Source organism: Rhea americana, unplaced genomic scaffold (genome assembly GCF_003343005.1).
Source record: "Rhea americana isolate MKP2758 unplaced genomic scaffold, rheAme1 scaffold_172, whole genome shotgun sequence".
Classification (NCBI taxonomy): Eukaryota; Metazoa; Chordata; class Aves; order Rheiformes; family Rheidae; genus Rhea; species Rhea americana.
The window spans coordinates 434,305-450,829 of record NW_028185839.1 but is presented as its reverse complement, the minus strand read 5'-3'; the positions used below and the strand labels follow the sequence as shown (position 1 = coordinate 450,829).

At 40.4% G+C, this 16,525-nt stretch overlaps 1 protein-coding gene across 3 annotated transcripts in view; it reads left to right on the top strand.

Annotated features, from left to right (window-relative positions):
- Nucleotides 1–7: 7 nt before the first annotated feature.
- SLC12A4 (solute carrier family 12 member 4) overlaps nucleotides 8–16,525 on the top strand; it is a 49,060-nt gene continuing 32,542 nt past the window's right edge. For 2 of the 3 annotated variants that reach the window (XM_085301065.1, XM_085301064.1), the window contains exons 1-2: nucleotides 8–313; nucleotides 5,931–5,984. In XM_085301065.1, the coding sequence (XP_085157191.1) occupies nucleotides 37–313; nucleotides 5,931–5,984 (331 nt within the window). In that variant the 5' untranslated portion in view covers nucleotides 8–36. The remainder of the gene's footprint in view (nucleotides 314–5,930; nucleotides 5,985–16,525) is intronic. The other variant, XM_085301066.1, reaches the window with a different exon arrangement.

The following is a 16,525-nucleotide window of genomic DNA, read 5'->3' as shown; positions in this document are numbered from 1 at the left end:
GGCCGCGCCGCGCCGCGCCGCGCCGCTCGGAGGGGAATGGGTGGAGTTGAGGAGCGCGGTTTCCTGAGAGGAAGTGACCGCACGGGGCAGGAATGCGCCGCCGGCTCCGCGCCGCATCCCGCCTGCCTCGCCGCGGTCCCGCGGGCCGCCCTCGCCGCGCCGCCAGCCATGCCGCACTTCACGGTGGTGCCGGTGGAGGACAAGCCCCGTGCCGACTACGACGGCGTGGAGGGGCTCAGCTGGGTGGACTACCGGGAGCCGGCCGCGGCGCCCGCCGCCGCCGCCGACCCCTACGACACCGTCAGCTCCGACGGTGAGTGAGCGCCGCCGCCGCCGCCGGGCCCGCACGGCACGGCTCGGCCCGGCCCGGCCCGGCCCGGCCCGGCCCGGCCGGAGGCAGGTGGACGGGGCAGAGGGAGCCGGGCTGCCCCGGGCATCGCCCCGGCCGCCGGCAGCGCCGAGCGTGGCTCTGCGAGGCGGCGGCGCCCGGCCCGGGGCGGCCAAGCGCTTGGAGCGCTCCTTTGCCCGAAGGAAGCGGCGGTAGGAAACCCGGCGGAGCAGCCCTGCCCGCGGGGGGCTGTCTGCCTTTCCCGGCTTATGTAATCCCGAGAGGTGTGTGTGCCCAGCTGAATCTCCCCTGACAGCCGGGCCCGCTATGGCTGGGCTGCTTTCACAACTGCTGCTGCTAGGCATAGCTGCTTGTTTTTTAGGGGCTGATTTATTCCGATTACAGAGAGGATCACGTAAGTGGGAGGGGATTTGGGGTGGTGAGAGTAGTTTTCTTAATTAGCAGATAGTGTCGGTGTTCGGCCTGCCGTGGTGTTTCGCTGTGACTTTCAGGTATAAATTAGTTAAATGCAATGAATGCTTGTGGTGATCAGAGGAAGGAGGCTTAAATTTAGAGAGCAGAGGGTTTCTGGAAAAACGTTGTTTTTTCCTGCCTTGGTTGTGTTTAGCACTGTAACCTTCAGGAAAAGAAAAGTCGTCTCGTGTGCACAGCGGATGAATCTGACTTGGCCTTTGTGAATCATGGGTGATTCCAGGCAATAAGGACAAGTCAGTAAGTACCCGAGTTCCTCACCCACGCAGTCAAACTTGGCAGAAGCTTTGTGGTACTGTGGGATGCACAGCAGTCCCTGAAGGGAGCCTGCTCTTCGCAGGCCTAGGCTTGAGGAGGAAGAAAAGGAGGCTTTGCTGAGRGTGATGTTGAATTGTCATGGTGCCAAGGTCCACTTCAGGGCTTGGCACCCTGTTCAGTTCTGTGCTTCAGTTTCCAGTTGGTAGGGTGGCTTTTTTTCTTTTTTATATTCAACTTTCAAAGGATATTTAGATTTCATTTTCTGTTATTAAGTGGCTTATATAGGCCTAATATCCATTATATCAAGTTCTAGTGTGGCCATTTTGGAATGGTGAAACATAATTTCTTTTCCCAGCATGTCTGTTATCACAGAATTAATTTGAGGCTCTGTGCCTAAAGGCTATGCAAGGCGTTGGCTTCATTTTGTAAAAAGCAGTGTTTAACCTCAGGTTACTGAACGTAGAGTTAATACATAAGACAGTAATGCAAATAGGTGGTTTCCACCTATCTCAGCAGGTTGAAGTGGAGACTTGGCGGAGTACTTTCTCTGTTAGCTGGCTTTGGCCATAGGTTGGTAAGTGTGACTTCTGGAAGCTATTGCCATGGTTACTAAAGGAAGGCCAGCTCAGACTGCCTGTCATTTGGATATCAGAGTGCCTGTATGATGTGTGTGAACAACTCCTATCAAGATATTCAGCTCCCAGTGCCCGTCGGTCAGTAGCTGACAAGCTGTGGTCTTGTCAGCACTGCTATTCAGACTGTCACACGAGTTCTGCTGCTGGAAGTTAGCTGAATCCCTTTATTTTAAAACTGGTTAATATCCAATAATATGTCTATTAATATACGCTTGTTAAGCTCTATTTCTATTTGAACTGACTACCTTCTATTTTTTAATTTACYTTCACAGTAATTAAGTGCTGTTTTATATCTTCAGGGTGTGTATAAAGATATATTGCTTTGACTACCTGTACTGACAAGTGTGCTCTTCCCCCCCAGCCTTCTGTGTCCCCTGCCAGATTTCATGGGTCTGTGGCTCTGTAGAGGGGAATCTGAGCTCTGTGGTATTATTCCTTTGCTTCTTGGTGCCTCCTTCCACATCCTGTGCAGAGTCCAGGAGACTAGCCCGCTTGGGCAGTGTTAATAACGTGATATGGTGGAGATGGGAGGCTCCTGCTCTGAAGATGGAGAGTCTCACAGTTGTTTAGCACTGGCTAGAGGAGAGAAAATGGCTCTCCAGAGCTTTCTGTGGCAATTGATTTTGGGTCTTGTGGAGGGACTCTTTTGTTAGAGGTGGTACTTTGGTTCCAGATAAGGTAAACTCTGATTTGAGTGCACAGTTTCACAGTTTTAATTTGTGGCCTTATCAAAATACATACCATTCATGCTGGCACTGCGTGATTGCATGCAGGGCTGCCTGAACTGTATGTGCAATCTCTCTGTGTGATCAAGTAGTGCTGCTATAGTCCATATGGGGGATTGGCTATTGGAGTTACTGTTCTGCATCTTCTCCAATAAAGTTTTTATGTTAGCAGCTTACTAGTAAGAACCTCATTTGAAGACTTCTTTGGATTGCACAATGTGAGTGGAGAGGGGTTAAAGTGTCTGAGTAACAGTACGCTCCTTCAACTGTGTGGCTTATCATAGTAACATAAGTCTGTCTGTAACTGGTCTATAATAGTGGGTGGAAGAGGGGCTTTGTTGATGAAATGCTCCTTGCACAGTCTCTTGAGCTTTGCTTATGGTTCTGGTAGATTCTAATTTCCCTCTGACCTTTTCACTCCAACCTTAATTTGTCACAACATGGTCTTACTTTTGAATGCCTTTTTTTCTTTCTTCTGTGTTCTGCTTTATTTGGGATCTCAAGGGATACTGAGGTGAGGCTATTCTGCAATAGAATTTGCCAACCGTTTGCATGAGAATACATTAGTTGAGGTATAATAATTTAGGCTTCCCAGATAGCTCCAGTGCTTGCTTGAGAATGAAATCAGCTTTTTCTGCTAAGCAGATCCTACCTGCTGCCACTGCTTATAATAGATTTTGACATCTTCCGTTTAGAAAAAGAAGCACAAAGAATTATTGTGTGATCCTATGATAAACACGTGAGCCCTACTTTATGGATCGGCAGGGATGAGAAATGTGCGTTTGGCATCTCTTGTGTCTTTGAAATAATGCCAGCGCGTTAGGTTGGATACACAGAGTAAGAAGGAAAGTGGGGTCTGAATAGTGTTTAGAAAAACAGAAAAGCTTTGCTTTTATAAGGATCTCAGCTCCACAGTGATCTGGGACCCTGTTAACTGAAGTGCAACGTTCATGTGTCCTGTGGGAAGTTATCTATCTTTCTGTGACTTTTGTTTGTGGAAATGAGACGCTAATCAGGTTGGTGTCGCTAACTGACTTTGGTCAGCTGCCACCCTTGGTTTTTGCCAATGAATTGCTTTGCTTACGTTCACATTATCACATGGCTTTCCTTCAGCCCACGTTTTTCTGACTAGTCTTGAGACCTTTCTCTCGGGATTACAATCTGTTTTAGTACCTACAGGGTCCTTTTGTAGCAATAGATTGCATTAGTGAGTTGTAATAAGCTATTTTCAAACGAGGGGAGACTGGTAAAAGAAGTTCTGATATGATAGCAGCATGTTTTTACTTCTGTCTTTTCCCCAATTCCTTGTTTTTTAATATAGAGTGACTTACTAGAAAAAGTTTAAGCTGCTTATAAGACTTGAAATAAAGCTCACTGAGTATGTCTGAAAATACTTCTAAGGAAGATGCATGAATCATTCAAAAAAAAAATCCCTTTATAAAGCGCTTAATTCTTATATGTAGGTGTTTTGGCAAAGTCCGGAGACAAGATAGAATTAGTCATATAATGAATTAAATAATGCAATTAAAGAAGTGACAAAAATATATGTCCAAATATATTTTAGKTTGTTTAGTTTTAGGTGGAACTCTGCTAGCAGTAATATAGTTAAATAGCACTGTTCCCGTAGTCGTAGCGGGGTATTTTTGCCTAACCTCTGTAGCACGTGCGTCTTCATTCAGCATTCTCCATGTTGCCTTAAAGCTGTAGGAGGAAGTTGTGCAAGAGGGTCTGGGAAGCAGCCAGGGAGTCCACGCAGAGGCTCAGAACTGGTTGGGGGGAAACTAACAGAAGTACGCTGCTGTCCCTAACGTCACTGGACTCTCTCTTCCAGGGAATTATGTGCTACTGACTTGTTGAAAATAGTGTGAGTACTGTTGCTTGTACTTGTATGCATCGTCTGCTGTATCTTCTGTATCTTCTTCCCTTCGGTTGTTGTGACGAAGAAGATGTTCTATTTCATCAAGCTTGGCATCTCCGTTTTCCCTCTCTGTAAACTTTACTGTGTAACTTTGGTTTTAGAGGTGTCCCATGAGTGCTAGATACATCAATATTTGTTTCATAAACAAAATTGTGAGGTACTTTGATCTGAGTTATTCCCCTTTGCAATAAATATAACTAGGATACACAGAAATTATTATCATTGGAAGTGCAGATCTTGAAAGGGATCTTAACAGCGTGGTCATCTTTTTCTCTTCTGTTTGTGTAGCCTGTGATTAGCAAAGCACTGATAGCACTGCTAAACTCTCAAATAACTTTTTTAACAATACAGGTGCATAGATAAGTGGACTCTTGCTGCAGATAAGAGGAAGATAAGAGTGTGGTATGTGAAAAACGAGAGTGGAGAAGTGCTTTGTGACTTGATTGGTTGTGTATGACACTTGGGTAGGTGATGGTATATACTTTCTTCATTAGGGTTCATACAACCCGAAAGCAAGGATTTCCCTGAGACCTGCAGAGTAAGAACTTTATTTTAGTGAGGTTTCATGAGTGCTCCAAATTTCTAGAGGTTTTTTTTTTAGTAGCATGTAATTTTGTCAGGTTTAATTCATTTATAAAAATGCTTGCTGTGGTAAAAGAGTTCATATTTCTACATAAATGTTTCTTTTACTAAGCATGTCTCTCATATCTTCTAACTTGATTAAGACAGAACTGGTGAGGCTGCAGCTGTCTGGCACCAAGGGGATCTCAGTGCCAGCTGCTGGGCGGCCAGGAAACAACTTAGCTAAATATAGAAAAAATGGATCTTTTTGTGGATTCTCTGGTATTTCAGTTATTTGGAAAAAGCTCTGGGAAGTATCTTTCTGATATGTCTAAGTGAATTAAAAGCAACTCCTGTAAGTGCATGTGGGTGGGTCTGTATGTTGCAAAAAAACTAAAAATGCATGTGCATACGCACACAGTCCGGTCTTGTGTAGCTACTGTTTTTTTTTTTTTTTGTGTGTGCTTAGAACACCTGTGTTAGAAGGCTAAACAATTGCACACAAAATTCTATCTAATTATACCTGAAAATGCATGCTGCTTTTGATTTGCTGAGTACCCCTTTCAAGCTTTGGTCACCAGTAAGAGTCTTTGATGTGCTGAAATTGTATCTTTTATTTCATCTCTGCACTTTTCTAAAGGAATTCAAATCAGTTACTGGGTTTCTTATCCTGTGTTTGTGGTACGTCTCTCACATATATAAAATTGATTTGTGCTTGTTTTGTTCCATTTTCACTTGCAGTTTTCTTCARTGTTTCGCTTCCTTAATGCATATAGTGATACTTCCTTTCTTGCTGCTGCTGCTGCAAAAAAGTGTGATTGCATGCTCTCATGCTCTTCAGTGTAAAGCTTAAACTTGGCATATGCTATGAAGCCCCATGTAAAATGGGGATTAAGATACACTGCAGCTTCATTGGCTAGAAAATGCAGCCAAACATGCTAAATGTCACTAGCTAAAGAAGAACAAAAATCTTGAAGAAAATTATATTTAATGATCATTGCTTTCTTCTTAAGTGCGTGTTACAGAATGGGGGACATCCAGTGCCACACAGAGAAAAGCTGAATTTGGTAAGTTTTCTCTTCCTGTCCAAGAAAAAACTTAAGTTTACATTTATTCTCGACTGTGATGTAACAAAGAATTTAATATGCAGACTGATTTATGTTATAGAAAAATGGCCATCATCACCAATCTGTGGGAGTAAGTTTTATTTGATCAGAGGTCTTTTTTCTTTAACTCATTGGTTCAAGGTTATAGAGTGCTTTGCTAAGTGACGTGGACTAGGGAGAAAATTTTAAGACATGATCTAAAGTCTATTGGAATTATGTGTTAGGAATATTTCCTGTCTTCAGTAACCTTTGTACCAGGTCCTTCATATGTAAATTTTGTATTTCTTACTGTATTAAGCTGACTTTCTTTTTGATAGATCAGAAAATTTCAGTATTTTTTGCAGTTTGATTTAGTAAAACCTTTTTCTTGGTTACTAATTTTCAACACACGTTTGTTTAAATGATGCCAGGTGATCCCTTAGCAATGACTAGTATTGACGGCTGCCCTTAGTTCTGTGTTTTCTTATGGTTGAGCCCCTTTGGAAGCTTGCTTTCAGGATTCTTGGATTTTGTCACTCATGGAGAACTATGCCTCTTTCACAGTGGCTGCTGTAGCAAATGCTAAGCAAACAATTTCTCCTTCTTAGGCAAGCAAAGGAACAGGATGCTACACAAAAATTACTAGTGTTTTTGTAAAAAGTCAAATATTTGAAGGTACATTCAATATGTTTTTGCTTTAAATACAAAAACCTACATGACCAGGAAAAATACAGATTTTATAATGTACATGTGGTAAGTTTCTGTTGAGTTTTCAAATACGGTGGCTTCTTATATGCTGTTACGTGGTGCTTCCTTCTCCTGTCCTCTGCACGCCTGTTGAGGATATTGCCTATTTGCTCTGAGTGTGTGCTCTTATTTTAAACATTGTTTCCAGAGTCCTACACTGTCACTTCTGTACCAATAAAAAAAAAAATTACTGGAATTAAGGAGGTAGCATTCTTGCTGATAGGCTGCGCGATAGGGATTTAGTTTTTGTAGTACATCTTATGTTTGGACTGGGAAAGATGACTGTTTTCTTTCCAGCAGTTTAGTTTATGTCTGAGCAGCAGAGGTATAGGTTGGGACAGTGCTGGGAGCCTAATTTTTCAAAATATTTGATGTTATTAAAAATGCTTGGAATTTTTTAAATTGTCTCTTGATCTTCATTCTCTGTAGGACAGAGAGGTGGGGTTCAATATGCAGAATAGAATAAAAGGCTGATTGCCCAAAAGAGCTTTGACTAAATTATCTTGTGGATGAACAGGGAAGGTTGATCGCTTGACAAAACTGCCAAGTTAGCTATGCATTGCTCGCTGGAGACTGCCTCAGACTTGTCAGAAATGTAAGTGAAATGGCATTTATTTTGCAGAGCAGAAGACAAGAGGCCAGCACTCCCAGGTGTCCCCGTACTGGCTGGGCTGGGGTGGTGGGCTGGTGGCCAGGGAACGGAGCGAGAAGAGATTGCTGCTGCAGCTGCGGGACAGTCATCGTCACCTTGCTGTCGCCTTTGTGTTGGTGGTCACATGCCCTGAGCAGAGACAAGGAAGGTGGTTTGTTTGCCCCTGTGTTGTAGGGGATGGCTTAGCACTTCTACTGTTACTCAGATGCCAAGTTTGCCCAATATCCCTTTAAGTTTGTTCCGCAGGTCTATCCCCTCAAATCTAGAAAACCTAATTCTCCTGCCCAGCATGACCTGCAATGTCCTAGAAGCCCAAGTATTTCATTGATTGACATGTGGTCTGTCATATAACTAGGATGCAATCCATCGATTACTTTGAAAATTAGAATCAAGTCCATAAGCTAATGTTGGAAGCTGGCTTGAAGGGAACTGTAATGGAGATTGTATAACAAGATCCTGAGAGAGAGGAGCTGACACAGGGTGAAGTTTCTGCGGTAGAGGCATGTTGTGCTCCATATAGGTCATCTCTGCTTCAGCTTCGTATAGCTGAACAATAGTCATGTTTTCTGTGCAATTTAATCATCATCTTTCATTTTGATCTCCCAGCAATTGATACTCAGCATTTTATATGCATATATATATATATATATATATATATACACACACACACACGCACACACATATATATACGCACACACATGAGGGGTCATTTAGAACATCATTCAGTCATTATAGAAATCTCCATATTATGAAACAAGTTAGACATTCCAGACTTCTGTTTTAAAGGCAAATAAGTGGTTTGCCATTAGAAGCTGCCCATTTGCTGAATTATGTTAACTGCTGAGGAGGACAAACTTGTTGAGATTTGCTCTTGCATACTTTAAATTGCTGATTGCTGCAGTAAAATGCAAATTTTATGCCCTGGAGTATAATTGATTTTCATAAAATTATCTAAAGCAACTCTACTTTGTGTTATGACCCCTGTCTGAGCAGCCCTGGACTTAGTTAATGTGTGCGAAGTCCGCCTCTGTATTTCTGGGTGCGAGGTCAGATCTGAGTCAGGAAGATAGCGTAGCTGCTGCTGTCTCTCTGATGGAAGACGGCACATTTCAGTTTCTACTCTGCTTTCTACCTTTTGTAATCAGGAGCTTTGCCCTACTGATCCAATTGTAAATAAACTAACTGACATAATTTTCACTACTTTCGCTATCCTATATACTTTGTATCCAGAGTTGATGGAAAGGACAAGGGTAGAGGTCCTCTACTGAATTTTGTAGGTCTGATTTAAGAACTTGCTGCTCCCATTTTCTGCTTTTCTTCTGCAAATGTTATTACTTAGTGCTTTTGTCTGTGATTTTTTTACTATACAAAGTGTTGAGCAGCAATACTACTTTAAAGTAGTTCTTTCTTCCCCCCATCCGGATCCCGTCCCGTCCTGTGTTCCACCTCCCAGAGCTGTGACATGCTCTCCAAGGCACAGTTGTTTCTAGAGCATCACAAACCAACCCTTACCAACCTTATCGAAATTCGATTCTCGCTTAGCTATAACTCATATCAAGGCTACTTTACCCAAATGGAAACAAACTGTCCACTTTTGATTTTGCCTTATATTCCAGAGGATGCAGTGGCAACATAATGGATTAATTTCAGGGAAATCAGAGCCAGACGTGATGCAGAAGTATAGCTGATCTATATTTGCTACATCCCAAGACTGTGTAACCAGACAATGGGATGGTTATCTACCTTATTTTATGAGGCCCTTCTTTTAGGGAGCTTTAAAGCTGTAACTCAGTTCAACACAGAGAATAATCTAGTTGTGATGATTTGCCTTAGACCTTTTTGAAAATACTGTATTCTAGATGTTGTGGTACAAGTATGTGCTTGGCTGGGTTAAGCTCGCTGATTTATATCCCTGAGTTTCCAGTGACTTGCATTCTGTTGCGTATGTTTGAGTGGTGGAGCAGATGACAGGTGATCTGATGTTGCCCACTCCTCTATGAACAGTTTCTCTGAGCCAATGCGATGTTCTCATTTTGCTCTGATGATCAGGCTGAACTTCTTGTAAAGTGATGATAAAAGCCACTGTGGCTTTTCAAGGTATCTAGCTGTGTCTTGGTCTATAGCATGTGTTGCACACTGTGCAATAGTTTGTGCCATTTTAGAGGAGGTCTTTCTAAAAATGTGTGCGTGAATATATGTGTATGTGTCTTTTGGTAGTGCAGTTTATTGTATGTACAATATCAGAACACTCTCCACCCACTAAAATTTTGAGTACAGATGGAGTGACCTCCTTTGCTTGGAGAATTCTCTGACTATCTTTGTCTTTTCTGGTGCTCTCTCTTTAAATATTATGTCTTGGATTACTATGAGTCTTGGATGTTTGTAGGACTCTCTGATCTTCATCCTCATATCATGTCTCTTTTCTTTCATTTTTCCCCCTCTTTCCTTAACTTAAAATAAAAATCTGTCATGCACTTTGTTTTTACATGGAATGAAGTACTACTCAAATGCATGAAAAAAATCTGATATTKAGTGCTCGTTATACAGTTTAATTGAAAACTAATGAAACATTCAGGGCTTATAAGATACAATCAATAAAAAATATCTTTCCACAGTCTTGTGGGACTGGATAGCAATTATCTATTATGTATGTTTTATAGTATTTAATGCATAGAATGTACATGCATGAAAATTCTCAGAGTAATTAAGCCATTTTTAGTTGTGTCTGGAGATACTTATCAGTCTGGCCCATATCTTTTCTTCTGTTCTACTTGTTCTCTGCAGAGAGCTTTTTGAGCTGGTTAATGCCCAGGCTTCGTGACCGTTGTTACCAACTGCTTGTTCTCACTGCAAACCTTGTGCCGGCACAGCTGTTTCTCTGGCGGAGTGGTGGGCTGGACAAGGGAGCAAATCTGTCTGAAAAACAATTATTTTCTTGTTATTCTCTCATCGTTCTTACTGTGCAGCCTTGGTCAGTGGAATGGGTACAAGGCTAAAAACATTTTCCTGAATTTGATATTGGAGAGAAAAATGAATTAAATATCACATACAATACTGTGTGCTAGTCTCATAAGTGCATGTTGGTATGTCTCAGAGAAAATGAGAATGTTTTTTCTGCTAGTTAAGGGGCTTTATATGAGATGGGGAAAATGCTAAAATGCTTTTTCCTGTATTTTGATACAGGGTGTGCTATATCTGAGGTGCCCTCATGCGTGTAAGGGGACTGAGTTTCAGGGAAGATAGTCATGAGGAATGAYTTGGAGTCATTCCACATGAAAGAACCTCTGAAATGGATTATAGTGAAGTACAAAGGTTGTTTTTGTAGTATGTTTTTTTTCAGCTGACAGTGATGAGCAATTTTTGTGAAAGCTCTTAAGCAATGTTTCTAAATCCAGTTTCCCAGAAGTCACTTGGCTTTTTAAATCACACAGGTGTTCTTGGTGATTGTGTCTACTGTATGTTATAGATGTTCTCAGTGTGGTGCTTGAGGTATCCAGAGTACCTTTTTATGAACGAGTAGAATGGAAAATGTTCTGGTAATTATGAACTACTTAAAATCATTAAGTTCATATCTACWTATTTATCTTGTATAAACCTTCATTTCCTTATGTTGATGCTTTTTGTGATCTTTCTTCTGATTCTTCCATTAGTGGGTAACAGTAGTAGAAATTATTGAAGATGGAAAGAAATACATCACTGTTTTCACTTTAAAGCTGGGATGCCTGGAGGGTCAGTGTCAGAGCTATGCTTTTCATGGCATTAGCAAGCTGAAAATGCTGTTGATTCCACACTTGGCATGTGGCAGGTTTCTGACAWGTACTTTTCCAAATAGGTGTGCAAGCAACTGACAGTCTGCCTCTTAACTGTGATTGGGTGTGGATTTCACAAATAACATTTTTGGTAAGATCCTGAAACACACACATTTTATTGCTGTTGGAAGGATTATAGTGTCAGGATTGTATCAATGTCAGTTTAGCTTTCTGTGAGAAACTGTTTTGCCTCCTGAGAGAGAGTGCCATGCGGCATTGCAGCCAGCAGTCAGTTTGTCAGAGGCAGCAGAAAAAAGTACTTTTGGGAGTACAGTTTTATTAAGTTTGTCTGGTCCTCAGGATTTCACAGAGAAGACATTCACTAAAGCATATACTGAGGTCAGAAGGAAGAATATCAATAAACAAAATTCCTGAAATTGGCAAAGAATTATTKCTGAAGGGTAAGTAAACTACAAAGGTTTTGAGTGTTCTGAAAGCATCTGTATCTTAACTGAAGAAGAAAATCCTGGAATTTTCTGGAACGTGGAGTTATTAAATTGTTAAGTCTTTTGAGTTTCGTGAGATCAACCAACTTGATTGGTAAAGCTGTTCTGTAGTCTAGTTTTGCAGAGTGCAGTAAAACTGATTTTAACTTCATACATGTTTATGGGGGAGAAATCTAAAGATCTGCGCCTTAACTATATGGTTAATTGTATACTCTGGTACTGCGCAATTGCTGCACAGTTTGGGACAGCTTTGACCTTTTCTTCCATGTAAAGCACAAACAAAAGCAGTCTTCAGAATTCTGAACTGTTCCAGAGGAGTTAATATCATGTTATCAACAGTATAAATTTTACATTTTTTTTTAACTATGTTGTGTAGTTGTGTGTCTTTAGCAGATGCCAAAGCTGTTTCCGGTTACAAATACATACATGTTACCTGCAGTGTAATGTGTAATGAATTTTAAACGGTCCTCCTTTGCTTGCCCATAAACTCCAGTAAATACAGAATTTTAATGACAGTGATGATTTGCAGCGAAGTTAATAATGTTACATATTAGTCTTAAAACTGTGAACAGACACATTATATTCTTAAAATACCCATGGATGTCAATAGGTTTGGCCTKAAGCTGCAGTGGCTGACGGAAGCATGTGTCCGCATCTGGCATGTGAGAGTTCGGTGTCGTCAGTGTAACCGATAAACTTTGTTTAAAGTACAAAGCATCCCTTTGCTTCCCGAAAGTGGTCCAGATAAGGATCGCAGCTCTGCCCTTTCGTTCTACTACTTGCTCCTCTCATACAGAATTACTGTTGTTTGAGTTACCTAGCACAGCGTTGTCCTTCATTTTCATAAAATATAGAGTCCACCTGGAATATGRCTCATCCTTTCTTCCTCCTTATTTTCTCCTTCAGTGAAATAGATCTGTAAGTCCAAGGTATTAGATGAACTGTAGCTAACAGTTTTCTGTTAGTTGTTCCACTACCAATGGAGATACCGGGCTTCTTGAACTACTAGGAAAAGGTCGAGAAACTTGCTTAGGGTTTTATCCTCTTCAGCGATACTTTGTTCTGCAGATAGCTGTACTGTTGTGGGAAGATGAGAAGAAAGGTACCTGAACGTAGCACAACCTTTTGAGGGGAAACAAAGTTTTTATTATGATACAAGTATTTGGAAGAAAGATTGTTAACATTTGGAAATTGCTTGTGAAGAACTGCGTTAAAATAGTTTCTTTTAATTAAAAAAAAAAAGTAATGAAAATGGATGTGGGCATTTTTAAGTATTAGGACTTTATCCTTAAGTTTGTGAGCAAATGTCATCACAAAATCGTTATGGCTAACAAAACTATTCAATAATACAAGAAACAAAACTGTAATTCTACCTGAATTGTGTGTGCAGTGATCCCATTGCTCCTGTTACTTTTTCTGTTGTAAAATGTATATTGAGTCCATGCTTTCATTTCCAGGTCTTATAAGTACAGGAACAGTAAGTCTAGCAAATTTATTRTGTCCCCTGGGCAAAAATTCAAACTGAATTCTACTCTAATTATCAGTTGTATAGGAATTTCCAAAAGATTGATTCTTGAAAATTTGCAAAAGCGTAATTAATTTATCCAAACAGAACTTAACTCCACCAAAGAGGGATCAATTTTGCATACCTTAAGCTGTCTATCAATTATGTTTTATTTGAGTTAGGTTCTCTTTAGAGATAATTTGCAGCATGACAAGATGCATGTACAGGAGAGGCACTCCAGAGATTAGGTAATTCGGCTGTCTCTTTCTGACTGAAGAGTGAGCCTACATGATTACTTGAATGTAAATGCCTGCTATTTAGAAAGCTGAAATTAGGTTAAAAGAATCTGACATCAAGTGCTTGGGTAGCCATGCTAATTTCTAATCTTAAATTTCAGTTTTTTTTCATAGGAAGAATACTGAAAATATGAGCCATGGATTTTTTTTTTTAATGAAAAAAAGCCTGAGATGTTCTCTGTGCATGAAAATATCTCAGTTTATATCTTTAGGTACTACAGACTTTGTTACTAGTGATGCRTATGAAATAAGCAATGTCTGAATGACAGAATGAAGTGGTATTATAGGCTATGTAGTCTGTTTCATTACAKATATATTTTTATTGTAGTTTATGCAAAGGAGTCTGTACATGTACAATATAATTTATTTTTTGGAGCAGTGTAAGAGCTAATAACTCATTTTTAATTATGTTGGAGGGAAGAGTATTGGGCTTTCCTCAGAGTTTCTGACTTTCTACTAAGTCACTGCTTTTTTTTTTTGTCAGTCATAAAAATGTATATAAACCAATAGGTTTSTTTCTTTCTTTCTTTCTCAAGCCTAGCTTTTCAGTTCAACTCATGACTCGCACTAAAATTGTTTGAAGRAATTCCACTCCTCAGTTGAGATGCAGCTCTTGAAATTTCAAGTAGGGAGAATTATGGCAACTCTGCATGCCATCATCACAGGTCATAACAGTGAGTGAAGCTTTGTCCAGCTTGTCCAGCCCTGCAAAGCATATCTGCGAGTCTGTGCGTTCCTCTTGAGGCACTATGGATAGGATATAATGGGAGCGTGATACGTGTACCTCTACTAACTTCCATTTGATTAGCACAGATACATGTCTCTGAAAGTGAGGTGGCATGGGTTTGTCATCAAGGTATAGCCCTCCTGGGAATTTTTTTGTTTTTTGTATTAACTCTTACTGCAGCTTGATTAGCATTGCCATTTCTTCCGTGCTTATGTTATCTGTGCTGGCTAGACTAAAGTTAGTCAGACTATGTCCATCTGTTCCTCCAGCCTGCCTTGACTTGTCAGATAGCTAGAGCCTCTATAAGAACTTGGTGAGTCTTTGAGTTAGTCATGTCTGAATAGAAAGATCTGAAGGTGTTTTAAGATGTACCAATTTCTACTTATTTAACTGAGCATGATGAAGCAGGGGAGTGGTAATTCCTTTCTAAGGAAGTTCAGRAATAGACAAGAGTGGAGAAGACAACCTTGACAGGTTAAGTCATGCAGCCTGTTCCTCCTGCCAGCTTGTTACTATGGGTAATTTTTTCTTTATGAGACTGGCTGAGTAGACCTTCTCGCTCTGAAGCTTCTGTCTGTGATAGCCTCACTATGCCTAATTGTTCAGTTTTCATTTATCCTCATTTCTCTATCTTGTTATATTTAATATATTTTGTCTGTACCTCTCTCTAAATTCTTGTTTTTATCCCTCACTTATTAAAGAAAACACAGYAGCAGCTAGCACAGATTGTGCATGGAGTGCTCTACCAATGACACTGGCTCTAACCTAATTCCATTTCAGAAGTAAAGTAGTAATGTGAATACTGTTCTCCATATACATACATACACGCATACACACATACTATATATGTATTTATATATAAAAATATAAATATATATTTCCAAAATAAGAAGGATAAACGTTTTGGAAAAGAACAGAAAAAAATCCACAGACCATCTGGTACAGTTTTGCTGCAGGGTTTTATTTTGGCAACAAAATAAAAATCAGCCAAAAGTTTTGACAAMTATTTATTACTTTTATTCTCTCCTGAAGACTTGTGTGTTTGCACATGAGGGAATGTGCATATGTAGGATTTAGAGGTTTTATGGTATGGATCATCTTTATTTTATAGAACCCTGATGRTCTACAAGGTGAAAAATATTGGTTGAGAGAGCTATATGCCTACCTGAGTAGGGGGAGCTCTGAGAAGCTCCGTAAACTGTGATGGAAATGTCTGGATGAACTGCGTAATTGCAGTGGTGGCTGCAAACAGAGTTACTTGCTTTGGAAGTGAACCGGCAGCATTCAGGGGTAAAATGCTGTAATTATTGAAAGATAATGAAGACCGAGAAGCAGTGAAACAAGTGAAGAGGAAGCATTAACCTACTTGGAATATACTTTTTCTGCCTCAAAAATCAAGATTAGTTAGGAACTAAGACAAATAAATTGTTCTCTGTTGCAGAGTTTGTAACTTTCTCTTTAAATGTTCCTTGCAAAAGTCTTGCATCGTTAAAACTAACATCACATAGCTATGCTCCAAAACTGAAGACTTGATAACTGAGCATGTCCCATGCTGATGCTTACCTAAGAGATTTCRTGCTTCAGAATGTAAATCGTCCTTACGTGAAGCTGAGGCAAGAGTTCCCTCCCCTCGCTAGAGGTGAGCTAGGAAAGATACTCTGTTCCAAAACTGATGGAGATAACAAGCTCTTCACATGCAAGTAAGTCTCTTCGAAGGCTCATTTATATTGCTCATTGTCAGAAGGAATATTGCTAGACTAACATTTCAGTATGTATTGTATTCTGTGCTACAGTAGATTGTACTCTGTTCAGGAAAATGATGCAAGTATGTTTGTGATTCTTGTTTTGTGGAGGAAATGGAGTCATCTTGCATAGGTTTTCCTTGTGAAATCGRAAATGGGAGCAAATAGAGAAAATGAGATGAGCACTTTGTGGTGGTTTAGGGCATGCCTGAAAAATGCAGATTACCTAGAACATGCAACTGTGGGGAAGGTGATTTTGACTATCACGTTATTAGTTGCGTTTAACTTAGCCCTGTAGTGCTCAAGCACCCTCTCTGCAGCCCCCAGATCAACAACACTGATGAAGTTAAGATAGAATGCCCTGGTAATGAACTTGAAATAAACTTTTACTTCTTTGCTCACTGTTGGAAGCGTGCCATGTTTGAGAGATGGTTAAATTTGCCACGTTGTTGGATCAGTAGATTGAAAGCTCACTTATATTTTGCATTGTCCACAGTAAGTCATAATGTCTGTGCGCTTTCAGGATGATCAAGCTAGTGCTCTAAATGTGGAGAAAAGCCAGCTGTGTTCCTCTGTCATCCTCTCTCTCTCTCTCTCTCT